This window comes from Notolabrus celidotus, chromosome 19 (genome assembly GCF_009762535.1).
Source record: "Notolabrus celidotus isolate fNotCel1 chromosome 19, fNotCel1.pri, whole genome shotgun sequence".
Taxonomy (NCBI): Eukaryota; Metazoa; Chordata; class Actinopteri; order Labriformes; family Labridae; genus Notolabrus; species Notolabrus celidotus.
In genome coordinates this window covers 20118373-20135559 of record NC_048290.1, presented here as the reverse complement: position 1 = coordinate 20135559, position 17187 = coordinate 20118373, and the positions used below count along the sequence as shown (strand labels likewise).

At 40.6% G+C, this 17187-nt stretch overlaps 1 protein-coding gene across 3 annotated transcripts in view; it reads right to left on the bottom strand.

Annotated features, from left to right (window-relative positions):
• LOC117831100 (retinoic acid receptor RXR-alpha-A-like) overlaps positions 1–17187 on the bottom strand; it is a 245489-nt gene that overhangs the window by 48128 nt on the left and 180174 nt on the right. For 2 of the 3 annotated variants that reach the window (XM_034709606.1, XM_034709607.1), the window contains exon 3: positions 6887–7122. In XM_034709606.1, the coding sequence (XP_034565497.1) occupies positions 6887–7122 (236 nt within the window). Of the gene's footprint in view, positions 1–5724; positions 5770–6886; positions 7123–17187 lie in introns of all 3 variants that reach the window. The other variant, XM_034709605.1, reaches the window with a different exon arrangement.

Here is a 17187-nt window from a genome sequence, read left to right as displayed (position 1 = left end):
ACACACAGTGTTGAGTTGCTGTAAGATCACACCACCAGATGCAATCAAAGCCCTGAAGGGATTATTCAAAGCTTTAAAATAAATGTGCTCCGCGAGGCATTTCAACCGCAATGTCTTGAGTCGGCATTAGAAGGCTGCTCTCTGAAACTCAAACCTAATGCTAACGTTTTTATGTCGTATAGCTGCCACCTCCTGAATGGGCTCATCTCCTGTGTGGCCCTACGCAAGTTAGAACACACACAGACCCGATGATATCACGTGACATAGAACTAGATCTGAAATGATGGCTTGGGGTCTTTAAAACAAATTAGTGGACATCAATAGGGAGAAAATACAATTCCTAGTATTTGTCGTGACAGCCACATGGTAAACTCTTAATGCTGTTGTGTTTTATTAACTTACTTACTCTTTGAATCTGCTCAAGAGCAGTTCTAGTATTCATCTTCATAACCAGCAAATTTTAAATTTTAAACCTCTTATAAGAATATGATAATGCCACCGAGACGTGAACTTCAAAAGAAAATAAATAAAAAGGCTCATAAAAAGGATTACCCGCAAAGAAACTAAAGTGAAGTGTACTCCGTTTGTAATGGAGCACAACTAAATTAATTCCACACATTAGTTACACTTCCTTGTTCTACCAGTGCTGGGAGAAAAAAGTGCTCTCTAATTGCTACCTGGAGACAGCTTTGGCTAAAAAAAATTCTTTCCCCCCATCCATTTGAGGGTTGATTGACGTTGGAGAGCCTTAACTGCTCTCCTGGGACTCCACACACTGCCTCTTTGTGCTGCCATTAGAGCCCTCTAACCATGATGTCATGCACAGTGACTACAGCAAGGTCCATCAAAGCTCAGAGCAGCGAAATGGACCTTTATTACTCCCACACAGGAAGGGGCTGAGGTCCACTTTGGTCACTCTTTTTTCTCTTTCTTACTCCAAAGTGTGTTGTGTGCCTCAGTCTCCTAGCGACTCTTGCTCAACACGACATCCCCAAAACCGGCACATGACATCACCACCGCTGTTCATTTATAACTAATTAAGCGCATGTTTCATTTCTTGTAAAACATTTACACCTTTTTCATTTGAGTGTTTCTTTAGTGTTTGACTCCAGAAACACACTTAAGCTTTTTATGTATGTTTTTGGGTGTGTTGAGAGACACTGAAGGACTGTTGTTGGTTTAGGATTCTGGGAGAGGTTTTGGTGGGAAAGCGCTGAGGCCACAGTGGTTCAGACTGAGCCACAAAATGGAAAAATGTGAGTCTGATGATAAAGATCCCCTTTTTCTGTAAAAAAAAAAACAGCTAGACAAGTCTCCCCATTGTCACTGGAATTGTAAAATGTGCTTCAGCCCAGCATATAATCCCTTCCAGCTGCTTGGAAAGTTGTGGTGTCTACTATTTGGAGATGGTCTTCATTTTCAGTAGGTTCAGTCCCAAAGACACAACCACAGAGTTCAATGCTAACGTGCATGGCGGTAGCTTGGCATCATCTCCAGACCAGATATCCGAAAGGATGTCTTGCAATCAGTCTTCTCATCTTTGGAACAAAAGGAGCTCTACAGCCTTGTAGCACAAAGCCACATGGAAAATAATAAAGTATGGATTTCACCTTGGAGTCACAATATGTTTGTCTACAGTGACTGTGCGCCACCTCACACAACACAGATACTTTTCAGACCCTAAACACTACATGTACACAGCACAGCATGACCGGGCTGTATGAACACATGCAACAAACTGAGAAGTTCCCCTCTGACATGAAGAAAAAAGAACAAAAGACAACCACAGCATGTCTGGATGGCTGGGACAGAGCTCAAGGGGGAGCAGTGTTGTTGGAGATGCAGGAATTGGCTAATGATAAAGGAGTGTCTGTCTCTTTAAATGTGGTTTGGCTTTTGGACGATGTAAGATCCCAACAAGAATGGGAGTTTTGTTCATCTCATCCTCAGCTTTCATTACATTGTCATTTATGTCTTTGATGTGAAGGATTAGTCAAGGCTTATTGTTTTGGGGTTTAACCGATTTTCATTGGAAATTACACACGAACCAATGAGAACCAGGGGGGCTTAATCAGATTTCCACCTGGACTTTACGTTGTGAGGCATCAAAAAGTAGTCCCAGGACTAAAGAACTATTTAGTTATGTAAGTCAATAATATAGAAGCTGTTCCTGTGATGAAGGCAGTTTAAGGGACAGAAGAAACAACAAAGGTCAAATGAAAAGTAATAGTACGGCCGTAGAACTTGACTTATTTGATTTCTTCTTAGCAGTCCCTTCAGCTAAAAGTTCATGTCTGCGGTTGCACTGCAAGTTTGTGCGTCAATGACTACATGTTAAGGTATGTATGTGTGTGTGGCGAGCACAGGCAGGGGGGGTTCTGTAAAGGCCTCTGGGTGGTTAAGTATGGAAGAGGCTGAGCTGTGACCTCCTTCCAGTCAAATGCTCATGAAAACGGCAAGTCAGCCGAGTGTTAAGAGCAAGTGGCATACGCCGTCTGACTCAAATCACGTCTCATCAGAAGTGCCGCGCCTCATGACCACAGGGTGCTGCCACCATCTTTAGCCTCTCACATCTAACTGCTGTTCCCCACCCTTACTGAACATCAGTCAGCAGCCTCCACAGTCTCAGCAAACATTGACGGTTAACCGCTCAAATCCTAGAACTTGAGAAGCTGTCAGGTATCGGGGGAGGGACTGTTTCAAGAGTTTTCAACACGTGTAAGATCTGGTAGAATAAGAAAAAGCTGACATTTGTCACTTTATTTAACATTTACAAGCAGTATATTAATACTCAAAACTATTTTGTAACCATAAACTACTACTTGAAGCAGATCCAGCACATGTATATCACAGCATATGTATGTGGAACTCATTTAGGTTTTTAAAGGCAGAGGATACAACAGATAATGAATGATAAGATGGTGAACACAGTTGTGATCACAATAAGACGAGATGTTTGACCAAAACTGTACTTGGCAATTAAACCCGTAATTTTTTCCTGTTAACACCTACCATTGTGAGGTTGCAGGACTATGCAACTAGATACTACTTTTATATCTCTACCTGTATACGTTTTGTATAAATGTTGATTACTTTGCCCAGCTTGCGCAAAAAGTGTTACTAAGATTTTAACTGAAGCAAATGAAAATGCATTGTCCTGATTTGATAGCATAAATTTTTTTTTGTACTATTTGCTTCGTATTTTTAATTGTATGTATGATAAAAATAATATCTATATGTCCCATTGTTCTGCAGAATAACAGTATATGGTAACATATTAACTGTTATTGTATAATGTATGATATTGAATCAAGGGTTTGTTTGCCAATACACATCAGTACACGGAGGGATTTTCAATAAAAGTGGAGGAAACTACTTCACATCTGCAAGTGCTCTCTACAAGAAAGTATGTTGAAATAGTTTGGAAGTCGGTTGGTTGATGATGATTATTTTCACACTTCCACCCTAACTAGTCTTTTATCTGATCCTATTGAAAAAGGAATGAAAGAAAACAACGTTTATCTTAAGCTGAGGCGTTGGTATTGTATCAATCTTGGTGCCCAGTCCTAACTGAAGCACATGCAGTAAGCCTATAAGTCCCTTAAAGTGACCCATTAGTCAGTGGTGTTTTCTATATTTGACAACTTAATACAAAAAAATGTGCAGAGTTAACATTTTTTAAAAAGGTGGGAGATGTGATCATTTTCTGAGCCATTTACTCCAACGCCAGCTGTCTCAACAAATTCAGAACAACCCTGCACTGTTCGAGCCTGGAAAGCAGCCATGACCATAAGACGAGTTAGATCCATGCTGCAATTCATTTACGTTACAGTTCTTTAACTGTCACCTGCAACAGAAACAGCTGTTACCTGCTCTTTATACAGCTGTTCACAACGGGAGGTTTGGCCAAGAGGCAGTGAGGACAAGTAAAGAAGAACAAACTACAACTACAGCATATGATCGTTTTCACAAAACCCCTAATGTATATGTATGAAAATGTAAAATGTTTATATTTGTTTGAATTTGAGTTTCCCAGTGGCTCCTGTTATACATTTATTCAAATGAGACCGTCTGAGACAGACGGCGTTTGCCACCTAAACATCCAACCTGCATACAAAGTATGCCGCTGCGGGACAGAAGCTGCTGCACAGATGAAAGTGTTGGAATTAAGAAGTAGAGAAGAATCAGAAAGAGCAGGGTGGGGAGGGATGGAGGGGGGGGAAGGGGGGAGGGGAGGAAGGGGGGAGGGGGGGGAGGGGCTTTCGAGCAATAAAAGATTCAGGCCGCTTTCTGAAACTGCCCCTAATCCTCTCTTAACTCCATTACATGTGGGACACTTCTGCGATAAGCTCAACAAAAGCGAGGAGAGCCCATCCCAAATAGCATCACATAGCGGACGCACCTTAGCACAATTATTAACAAACACAAAAAAGGGCAGCCACTGCATTTTGAGGGGAAACAATTTCAATTTTAGATATGGCTCCAGACTAAAAACTGGGCCACTGCAGGCTTTGATGTCTTAATTGTGCCTCTCTGTGTGTGTGTGTGTGTGTGTGTGTGTGTGTGTGTGTGTGTGTGTGTGTGTGTGTGTGTGTGTGTGTGTGTGTGTGTGTGTGTGTGTGTGTGTGTGTGTGTGTGTGTGTTTTGGATACCAAAGAAAATGAGGCTTATTGATGGAACAAAAAGACAGAGACAGAGAGGACAAGCAAGGAAGTGGAGATGATATAAAAGGGATGAGTAATTTTTTAAAAAAAAAGGAGGAAATGAAAAGTAAATAGGACAGCTAGGGAGAAGAGGAAAACAGAGACGAGAGAAGAAAGCAAGATATGGCTTGAGAGAGTGACAAATATTCTTCAGATGTAGAGGAACGAGTGACAGAGCTGAAGTACTGTGGGATCCCATTTGAATAGGTCTTGATTAAATGTGGCATGGGGTCAAAGCGAGGCCTCTGTCTGCTGGGGCCTGGTTAGGAAAATTATGTGTGAGTGCACAAGAGTAAGTGACTGTAATTTGCACTTCTGAGAAATGCGAAGACAGTTTGTAAGACAAGATGCACGACCGTTTGCTGGTTAGTTTAGTGGGCCACAACATTTCTGTTTGGATCTGAGACTAAATACAGAGCAGAACTTTCTTTAAACATGGTTGAGGCGGCTGAACATGAAGGTTTCTGGTTTCTGATGTGACAAATCAGTACGTACGCCTGTGTCTTTGCACTGAACACACTTTAACCTCAAAGTTTTTCAACCCAGCTCCTCCTAAATTGAAGAAATGTTCCTGCAATTTGAGAAACAAGATAATTGACTTTCTGCCAGGGGAAAACTGATACCTTACGCATGTTCATCTGCTTCACCTAAAGATGAAGTAATGAGTGAGTCAACTCAGCTTAGCATAAATAGCGAAAAGGGGAAGAAAGCTATTTTATCTTCTCAGATGATTAAAGGATATGATGCTGTTATAAAAGAGACTATTTTTAAGGTGTTAGTTTCATTCGTAGAAAACTGAAGTATGAAACATATTTCGATTTCTAGAGGGTCATGTGCAGGGCTATTTTTTGGTGGGTTGAGGGACTTTCTAAAGTCTTGATGCCACCTCAGGGAACCAACCAGGCATAAAAAGGGAACTTTTGTGAGTTAAAGAGGAACTAATGAACTTATTTTAACCACTTTTGGGACCGACTGATGCTGTACCCCTCATGTGTGAGTGTTTGTACCGAGCTAAACTTACCATCTCTTGGCAATAGCTTTTCATTGAATACAGGGTTGATGAACACTAAAGAGCCAAACACAAAAAATAAAGTATTGCTGCACTGCAGAATCAACAACATTCAACACAGATGAAAATACATCCCAAGTTTAAAGTTTTTTTGTGAATCTTGCAAGTTGCCTGAAAATCCTTGTTTGCCCCTTCCAACCATTCAATGCCCAGTCGTTTCACAGTGAATCCCAATTTCCTCAAACTTTAATTTCTTATCTTCCTCCTGCAATCAAGACGAACCATAACATTCAAAAGCGCTAATCAGAGAGTATAGATTTGATCATATATTCAAGGGGCACCGTTGGCCTATAGTGGTTTAAGTGCACGCACCATATACAGAGGCTATAGTCGACTCTCTCGGTCCCGGCCATTTGTTGAATGTCTTCCCCCACTCTCTACTCCTACTCTACATTTCATGTCTCTCTACGACTGTCCTATCGAATACAGGCAATAATGCCCAAAAATATAACTTAGAAAAAGATTATATCAGACATAGACAAGACAAGACATATCTAAAACTGTCTACCTCTCTCATTTGTCAAAATGAGACTTTTCAAAACATTCTGTCTCTTTAATTTTTTAAAATCAAATTCAAGACTTTTAATACTTTTTTATCGAACGGTGGGAACCCATAATAGACAAATTTCGTGATGTATTAGCTGACATTTGTCAGGAGAAGCAGATAAGTTAGTTCTCTAAATGTTAAATGGCTCTTTCAAAAGAGACAATAGTTTTGATCCTTAAAAGAACGTGATATGAATGAAGCAGATAGACGCATACAAGGTATCTGGCAGAAGCTACTTTGTAGTACTCAGGATACTTCAGGGACGATATTTACTTAATGCTTGGTGAAAGTCAAACAAATCACACATCAACAACTCTTAAGTGTCATGATTCTGAAATATAACAAGCAATGCTAGATAAAGATATAGATAAAAGATAAAAATAGACTCTAACTGGTGTTGTTTGTCATGGCTGCATATGGGCAGTCTAAAAAAACCTGGCCACAGCTAGTTTAAGGTCATTCATGAATTTGCTTGGAGAGAAATTTCTTTGGTAGATGGTAATAGTTAAATATTCTGTTGTAAATTCAAATCAAACATGTATGATAACAATCTGTTACAGGCCTTACCTGGGGGCTCACACTGGGGCCGTAGCCCATCCCAGGCGAATTCATGGAGTGGGGACCCATCGGTGAGCTGATGACGGAGAAGGGTGACGTCAGGCCGTTCATGGGAGAACTCAGCGAGCTGATGGGGGAGTGAAGGGAACCGGAGGGCCCCATTGATGTTGGGCTCAGCAAAGATGGGTGCATTCCTCGGTGGGATGTGGGTGAGCCGAGGGGGGAGGACACATGGCCTGATGAGTCTGGTCAGAAAAAAAAGAAGGAGACATATTTAGAGTGTTTTTGAAACCTGCTGCACTTTCAAAACTTTAGCAAAGCACTTTTCTCACATATACCATAGGATTTTTTTCTTTTTGTTGTTGTAATCTTCACACTTGGGCTTATTTGAGTTTTTCCTGACTAGTGCGGCTGGCACCAGCAACCGGGCACATCTGGTAGAGTGTGAACGTAGTTGTTGAATCTGAGTGTGGTCCAGGAAAATGGACAATTTAGCAAAAAAGCACCTGTGACAATAAAACCCAGCGAAAGCTCTTAAAAAAGAAATAAAGTAATGGGATTTAATAAGAGCTTTATAATGTCTAAACAGTAAACTCCTATTTGAATACACCGGTCCTGTCCTTCAATGAAAGTTTACGTCTTTACAAGTGCTTCCCTCGGGGATCTGTGAGTACAGGATGTATATCTATAATGGATGTGGCTGATGAGTGGAGTAGCAGGCCCAGGAGAGTTAAATATACAACCTTGACAGAGAGCTGAGGGGAAATATCCCAGCAGATGAGAGAGCGTGATAAAGAGAAGGTCATGTCTACTCTATCAGAGCTCAGATGCTCTTTCTGTGTGTCTTCTCCCTCATAGACCCAGACCTACCCTTTACCTTGACTGAATGGGCCTTCTTCCCATTGCCTGTCATCACAGATGATACAGGGCGGAGGGAGGGAGCTGCAGCATGTCACAGAGAGTTTGGCGACAGGGTTGTATGCACACCGATAACAACTCCCTCCCCCCCTGATTCTCCTTTCAACACCATGTCTTACTCGCTTTCTCTTTCTCCTCTCCCTGTGCAGCTTGTCGGATAGAGAATCCGTGGTTAGTCCTGCCCTTCCTCTTGGCATGTCTCTCCGCCCGTGTGTCTGATCTTCTGACAATATTTATTTTTAAATTGCCCAAATAATGCAACTCTTTAAATGTTTCTCTTATCAAAAGTGTCTTACTCATGGACACTTCAGACACTTCAGACAGCAGGACCACTGAGCCACAGCTGCCCCACACACACTCAGTAGCAGTGAGCCAAAGTGACAATGCAGCAAGGGTTAAGTGTGAGGCACACGACTCGTTAGTGACCGGGCACAATCATCATGAGTGTGCACAGTCGCTCTTTTTCATGCAGTAAATACACCCAATTAGCATCAATACCATGACGAAACTTCATCTTATAGTCTTGGACTTGCTCACTATCTCCGGTAACTTGTAAGCATAACTCTGTGATGACTAAAGCGTCCTTTACGTCATGTCCTGCCTCTTCAGACGTCCCTCCTCCTGTCACACTGTGAGGGACACGTGGGAATAAGAACCTTTGGGATATTTCAGGGGCAAGTTGTCCTAAAATGTTCTAAAAAATACACTCTGATTCTCTCTCTTTCTCTCTCTGATTATCTAAAGAGCATGTGTCAGACATCATTCATAATTTGAATGCAACAACCAGTTAACAATCTTCAACAAATTTAGAAGGAAAATACTAAAATGGTCACGATATACATTACCACTCAAAAGTTTGGAGACACCTTCTCATTCACTGTTTTTATTTTTATTTTAATTATTTTCAACATTGTAGATTAACACTGAAGACATCAAAAAATCTGAAATAATCTGGTTCTGCCATAATCTGGATTACAGTAGTCAAATAGGGCTATCCATTGTGTACTAACCCTACCTCTGAACAACACAACTGATGGTCTCAAACACATTAAGAAGGCAAGTCATTCTACAAATGAACTCTTGACAAGGCTCATGTTAATTAGAAACCATTCCAGGAGACCACTTCATGAAGCAGACTGAGAGAATACAAAGAGTGTGCAAAGCTGTCATGAAGGAAAAAGCGGGCTACTTTATAGAATCTAATATATAAAACATATTCAGGTTTGTTTAACATTTTTGTGTTAATTAAATAATTCTGTAAATGTTCTTTCATAGTTTTGATGTCTTTGGTATTAATCTACAGTGTTTAGAATAATTAAAATAAATACAAACCCTTGAATGAGAAGGTGATTCCAAACTTTTGACTGGTGGTGTATACTTGCGAGCCATAAATGCACCACCATCCTAGTTTAGTCTATGCATGGGAAAACATTGGATTGAAATTCATGTTGATGCTTCTACATGACCAACAAAAGCAATCAACACCATCAGCAAGCATTATTATTTCTTAATAGTTAATTTCAATGCTGCCATTGGGTTATATGAAGCTGGTCCCAGCATGCTAACCAGATCTGCCTTTATTAGCATTATCTGTGGGAAAGCTTTAAAGTGAGTGGTACATCTGAGTGTTTGAGGGGGATGGGGATGGAAACCTGGTTCTACCAAGGACCCAGTTCCTCAATAATTGAATCCTGAAAATCAATACCATCCCAGCGTATCGAGCCTGCTATGAGGTCCTAGAAAGTAATACTATGTGTTGAGTCGAGTTGTATAGTTTAAATCAAGTCACTGGGCTGTACAAACATTTGTCAATTGACCAATGAAGCTGTTGAATAAAACTGAATTCCCAGCCAACAGGTATCAAACTGCACAAAGTAGAATTCTGGCTGTCATTTTCTCGTGAGGATGGCTGAAATAGCAAGGGGGCCGGAGTGTTTCGAAATTAATTTATGCAAAGGGGACACAGCCTCCATGGCCAAACACATCAGCATTGTGTATCAATTAAACGAGAATCTGCTACCTTTGACTTTCAAAGATTAATATATTCTGTCAACTCACTTATGAAAAGTGTATACGGTGATATTTCACGTCAGCTGGATTGCTCCATGGAAGTGCTAGCTTAACAAGTTTGTTGGAAAAAGGTGTTAAAGTACCTTCAGTTCATGTTATTTAACAGACAATCCACTGTGCTCATCTTTTAACTGCTTCTCAATTTAATTCTCAGACACAGCAGCAGTTTAAATGATCTATAAACAGGATGTTAGAGCTTTTTATTCTAATCCTCAGACAGCTCAGGTTAACATCTGATAAGTATTTTGTCCTCACAGTCCCTTCTTTTAATACCCAGTCCTATTCTGACACTACAACTCTGCTCTTTCCACAACAGAGACATGGACTGGTTACATAATGAGCAGAAATGTGGCTTGTCCATCACACTGTACTGTTTCATAAGTGACCAGGTTCCTCTGTTTCCGCCCAGTGGAATTAAAATGATGCATGGCTCATTTAGCTGACATCAAAAAGTAACAAGTCCAAGTTCACTGCAGTTTTCCTTGAGTGCTTCGTCTCTGTCCCAGCTGACAGGATTTCTTAGTACGTGTGTGTGAGTGGCTGTGTGTGTGTGTGATTGAGTTCTGTGTCTCTCTGCTGTGAAATGTCTTGTGAGTGCAGAGAGAAATTAGGAGGGATCTTTCATCTTTGTCCCCTGCATCAGCAATCCTCAGGCCTGCAACCTAGCTGGCAGCTCAGCCAAGCCAAACACTTCCTGCACAACCTGCTTGCCTCACAAGCACTTCCTGTAAGCACACACACACACACACACACACACACACACACACACACACACACACACACACACACACACACACATACACACACGCACACATACACACATAAACACATGGGACCCATCCTTTTGAAAACAAACACACATCCTTCTTAATAAAGGGCTAACAACAGCTCTGCATCTAGCTGTATTAGTTCAGTGTTTAATCCGCTGACTGATACCCCTGGAGCTTTCTCTCCTTTTCCTTTTTTCTTTTTTTCCTAAAATGCACCCACACACATAATTCCTGAAAAATAAAATAAAATAAATAAATAAATAAATAGAGGCTCCCTTGAGTAAGCCATTCCCATAACCCTTTGCCAATTGGGTTTTAATTTAGGCAGATAAAGCAAGCTTTGGTATTAGAGCTGCCAATCTGCCATTGTAGGTCTCAGCAGGGGGGAGCTCAGCTGTCAGAGTCCCAGTAAGGCTCCACCTCAAGGGGGATGACAGAGACGCACCGGGAGGTGCATAAGACTGTCTATGTCTCTTTCTCTCCCATTCATGCCTTAACTCTTTATCTCTTCCAACTTCGTACCGGAGAAAAGGAACGACAAGAGCAGAAAATCTACAAAAAATAAATCTGTCAATATTATCACTGAGACTTTATTTCAGATGAACATGAAACTAATTGAGTAGTATCAATCATACTGTGTGTGGATATGACACAGCAAAGTATGTGTGTGTGTGCGTGCGTGTGTGTTTGTATATGTGTGTGTTTGTGAATGTTTATTCCAGTTGGAGTTAGGTTGCCAGTGTTGGATTACAGCAGTATGAAAAGGACCCTGTCTAAATCCTCCCTTGAGAGGAGAGGAGAGGAGAGGAGAGGGGAGGAGAGGAGAGGAGAGGAGAGGAGAGGAGAGGAGAGGAGAGGAGAGGAGAGGAGAGGAGAGGAGAGGAGAGGAGAAGAGAAGAGAAGAGAAGAGAAGAGAAGAGAAGAGAAGAGAAGAGAAGAGAAGAGAAGAGAAGAGAAGAAAGAGAAGAGAAGAGAAGAGAAGAGAAAAGAAGACAGGAGAGGAGAGGAGAGGAGAGGAGAGGAGAGGAGAGGAGAGGAGAGGAGAGGAGAGGAGATGAACAAGGTAAAGATATAATAGAGGTGGAAAAGAAAAGAAGATGACAGACAAAGGGAAGTAACAGAAGCCTGAAAAAATGGTAGATGAGAGAAGAAGAGTTGATATGTAATGGAAAGAAAGGAAAAGAGGTAGAAACCCAAAGTAAATAAAACACAAGCAGAACAGTGTTAAAAGATAAAGGGAAAGATAAAGGAGAGGAGGGTGTGGAGAGAGGAGTGATTTTGTAATATGTGTATTCTTTCTCACAGTGTAGCTGTCACATTGACTCGTCTGTACTTCTTCATATCTCTCATCTCAACCTGTTGAACTGGAATATGGCACATTTCACCACCAGTCTTGACGAAAAACGACAAGCTCAGGCAGCCGTTTGCACTTCAAAAAGCATAAAGTAAACAAGTCCTCAAGATTAGATAAGAGTATGTAGAAAGCAATCTGAACGAGTGCAGGGCAGGCGGAATCAAAATTATCCGAGCATCAAAGAAATGATCTGCAGTCATTTAGGACTGTGCCCACAGAAAAAGATTGACTTGTGTTTACACTGGGGTTGAAAAGTGCTTCTGTCATTTGCAGCCTATGCCTGTCACTGGGTCTGTATTACTGGGCACACAAAAGCACAACTGACAGATACAAATAAGCAAATTAGGGCCCATCTAACTGGCAGGCGCTGACAGAGTTCTTCACTTGTCACCTCTGTACTGCATACAAGCAGCTCCTATTTCTAAACATTACTCCCCTTCTCTACTTTCAACCTTCTAAGTTTGAGAGGCAGCTTTATTATCACGAGAAGACCGATTTGGGAAAATTTTGAAAAAAGAAAAGCAAAAATCTACTTTTTTAAACAAGGTAGTTGTAGTATATACTTTTAATATAAGAGCTTATTTAACTAGACCTACTCCCTCAAGGTTGTATGCCTCCACCAAGCAGTCAAGTGCAGTTCTCATTTATCATTGTAACCCACAGATTGACAGTTAAACTGTGGCTGGGACTGGAGAAGGGAATTATTTATGTATATAAAAAACATCTGAAAGAATATGTTACCTCAAAAACACAGCAAAGGCATAAGTTAGTGTTTCCCAACCAAATATGATTGTCACTTGTGGATGGCTTGTTGCTGCAGCAGAATGCAAAGGTACACAGGGAAGGGAGATCGACTGCAATTTGACCGCCATTGGTCACACCAAGTAAAAACGAAAACAGTTACATTAAATTTCTCATATGTCATGTTGAGAGAATGGGACGGATGGAAAGTCTCATTTAGGTTGACTATATCCTTGGACGAAACAATTCAAGTCTCTTCATCTGAGTGTAAGTGAATTTTATAGTGCCAGATTTAAACACATTCCCCCCACGCGGTTTTGTGCCAAGATTTTCACAACATCAAACGCAATGTTTAGTTTTTGAGAACATTTTGAAAGTTTCATTTTACCAAAGCAGCAGCCTCCAAAGTTGAAAAATGAAGCCATTGGAAAAGTGCAAAATACCTGCAGTTCTTCAAGTTTCCACTTGGTTACATTTTCTGCCACTCATCTGATTCAAAAATTTTAGGGCCAAGAGTTATGAATGCATTTACATAATGGGGAGTATGGCTGAGTTGACTGACTGTTATAGACATCAATAATACGGTGATCGCAATTTCTTGGTTTCGTAATGCCTCTTCAGAAATCTAGTAGGTGACGTCATTAAGACAACATCCATATTTTTATAGGCTACACTTCCACCTTTGCCCTTTAATGTTCTGAACACTTCCTCATGTTCTCATACTTCAGTCCAATTTGCTGTATTTACAAAATCTGAAGCTATCCCCTCCGGGCATTCTGAGACGTCCCCTTTAAAAGAATACAACACATGGACAGCTGACGGTGACTTTGACGGTGCAGGAGTACAAGTGCAGGATATTCTGAGCTCTCTATAGTTTCACTGAGTCACTGATACTCTAATTAATTGCAGCCATGGGAGAGAGACATGAGAGGGGGCACTGCTTATCATATGAACAGACCCTGTGGTGAAAGATGTCAGGCTTAGAGTGCAGTCTGTAGGAGTAAGGAAATACATTCCACCTCTCCTTCATTCTTTACATCCTTCATATAACATATGTTGATTATGTGAGTGGGGAATCCAGGCTTGCATGGTAAACCCTAGCTCAGTGGTGCTATTACAATTGACTTACAAATTGACCTGGGCATGCATGTTAAGCAACCTCTGGTTTCTGGGTGTGTGTGAGATTTTAATATGTACTTGTACAACTTAACTTTAGAATTGAAATGAAAAAAAAAAATGCAATAGTGTCAAAGGCTTGTGTGCATGTGCAACCTGCATTAAATAAATGTAAAAGAGCTACCCTCCACACAGCTTTCATATCCATAAGTGACTACACCTGGCTGCAGAGCTAATAATACTGGTTCCCTAAGTAGCCCGTGAGCTCTTGTTGCCACCACCACCACCAGTGAGGGATGATGCATTATAGATGGAAAGTACACCCCTACACCCCCCTGGGTTTGTCTGAACTAAACTCAAAGCAGTTGAAAACTTTAAATCTGTCCCTTTCTGTCTCCAACCTTCCCCCCATGTAGCTTCTTATATATTATCTGCCAGTGCTCCCTTAATCTTACCTCTAGACATCAGTCCATTTTTCCCCTACCTATTAAAAACACATTCACAATCATAAGCATGTGTGTACACTTACAGGCACACATATGCTCATTTTTCACTCCCCGGCTAACTCCTCCTCTATTATTCATCCACTATAGTGCCACAGTGGAGATTTAGTGAAACATGAGGGCGTGGGATGGAGGGAAAACAGAAAGAAAAGGAGAGCGTGTAAATCTCAGGCACTCACATACTTTGTGCCTCGTGGCCTTTTTTGCCGACAGATCTCTTCACTCATGATCAGTAAAATTGTCTGACAGTATGCAAAAGTCAAAGTGCCAGTTTGAAGTTTATACCCTATAGCTTCTGTCCAATTCCACTCTCTCCTGAGGCTTTGCTGGATCTTTCCATACAGCAAAAATACACATGAGCTCAGACTGGCTCGATGCAGAGCCATGGAGCAACAGACAATGGTTTTTCTATACCACCCTGCTGGCAATGGGTCAGTGAGGCACCATGCCATTGGTGAAACAGTAGCCAGGAAAGAAATGATCATTGCATGGATTGACTTTGGCAAAAATGGAACAGTCATGAGTCACTTGCACCTACAGTGGAGCGCTGGCAAACGGTAGTTCCCCACAAAGAGATAAAACTGAATGTAGCTACGGCCTTTCAACAATAGCATCATTGTTTTTCCTTCAACAAGGAGATTTTTTTGTAATTTACAATACATGGACATTTCCGAGGGGGTAGGGCTGTCCGTTTTTGAAGTGTAAAGAATGCCAGGGCCAGTCAGGATGAAACGTGAGTCATTAGCGTTTCTCCAGATATGCTCAGGGGAAGAAGAGAGAATAGGGGGGAAAGATTTGACAAAAAAACACATGAGATTCAATCGGCTGTGTACAAAAACTCAGAGCCCAATAACACAGGAGTAGGTCTCCTTTGCTTTGAGAGTTTTCCACCATGATAACAGCAGCAACACTTTACTCAGTCTTTGGGTATTCATGTTTCTTTGTGTGTTTCAACAATCAAACCATTATTTATCCTTTATTTTTGCTTTCATTCCTCTCTTTGCATATGTTTGCATATGCTTTAAGTGATGTATGACTGCACAAGCGTATATATTCATTAATCAGGGGATATCTTTCTACTGGTTTTCACTGTATAAACAGACTAATCTGGTCCCTTCAGTTGAAGTCCAAAGAGTAAACCCAGTCTGATTTGTTTACTCTATGGATAGAGGGGAGGTAGTTAGAGCGTGTGTGGGAGAGAGTGTGTGTTTAAGGTGGTAGGCAGTTGGCGTAAAGAACGGGCGATAATTGGCTGATCCAATGTTGACAATGCAACGGCCCATGTCAAACTTAATAAGCTGGGTCAGTGGATAAACTGTATTAGAGGGATCTCAAATTATCAGAATCATTTCTTGATCCCTTATTTAGCCTGAAAAAAACTCTAAATGCAAAGATTTTGTAACAAAAAGAAAACATAAAAGAGTTTCCCAAGCATCAACGGGTGACTTGCTAATTTGCTTGACAGGTTCCATTATTATTAATCCAGATAACCCACTTTGCCAAGGTATGTAGAGTGTTCCAGATATTAATTATCTGTTAGTCTCAGAGTACTTTTCTACTGTTTCAATACATCTGTGTATTCATCCCAGCTCAAACATCCCCCTCTGGTTCCCACAGAGTGCTCTGTGAGGCAAAATCCCTACAGGCAGGGTTTACCTGACAAAGAAGTTCTTCAGTCGAATCTAATCTGGATGTTTAATGGAAAGCTTTCTTTCTTTTTGTTCATGATGACACTATAATCCTTTAACAGCCTGAGACTTACGCTGTACCTCTACAGTTTGTGTATCAAAGTTTGCCAAACACGCAAGTTTGCTTAACACACCAGAGGCTGCAAGGTGAGCTGCAGCTTAGCTAGCAGCCTCCAAAGCCCTTTTAATGAGCAAGAAAATGTCTGACTTCTAACATGCATCTGTTTTCTTGACTCACTTGACTTTCAGGCAAGTCCTGTGAACTACACTTTTTTGAGAACATCCTAACCTTACGACAAGATGAACATCAACCTATTAGCTATGGGCAGCTTATTTATAAGTAAGTAAACTAAAGATTTACCTTTTTAATGTGGCTTTTAATTTGGAGTAATTTATTTTCAGCCCTAGACTGCATAATTAGAACATTTTTTTTAACATGTGTTTATCTTATTCATTTCTTTATCTATTTATTTCTTTCTTTCTAACTTAAAATTACTTTTAATTTTGTTTTCTACTCTTACTTATTTGATCACTGTATTTATTTAATTTTATTTATTTATTTAATTTTATTATTTTTTCACCTTTAATGCACAAGACAGGAGAAGAGAGACGAGGCTGGAATCGAACCTACAACCTCTGCAAAGAGGACTATAGCTTCTGTACATGGGGCGCTCACTTAGACCGCTAGGCCAATGGCACCCCATTATATTTTATTTTATTCTAAGTATTTTACCTGTGATCATGTGTTTCATTATTTTTACAAATTCTGTTGTTTACTGTCTCTCTGTTCTTATGTGAAGCACTTTGGGCTGCATGCTCATGTGTATGAAAGGTGCTACATACGTAAATAAAGTTGAGTTGAGTTCATAACAAATCATTTCTCCTGCATTGCTCTGTGTACAATCACCAAAGGTGAAGAGGACTGACTGTCTATACAAATTGAATCGTTGAACTTTAATGGGGGAGCTGATCCCATAGGCAGCATTTTAAATAACTACAACCACATTTAAAATGAGAATATCTTTTTCATAAAACAATCACATATTTTGATCTCACAATGTGTTACGTTGTCTTTGCACTATTTTCAGTTAAATACAGGTTTTATATGATTTGCAAACCATCAAAATCTGTTTTTAATAACATTTTACAC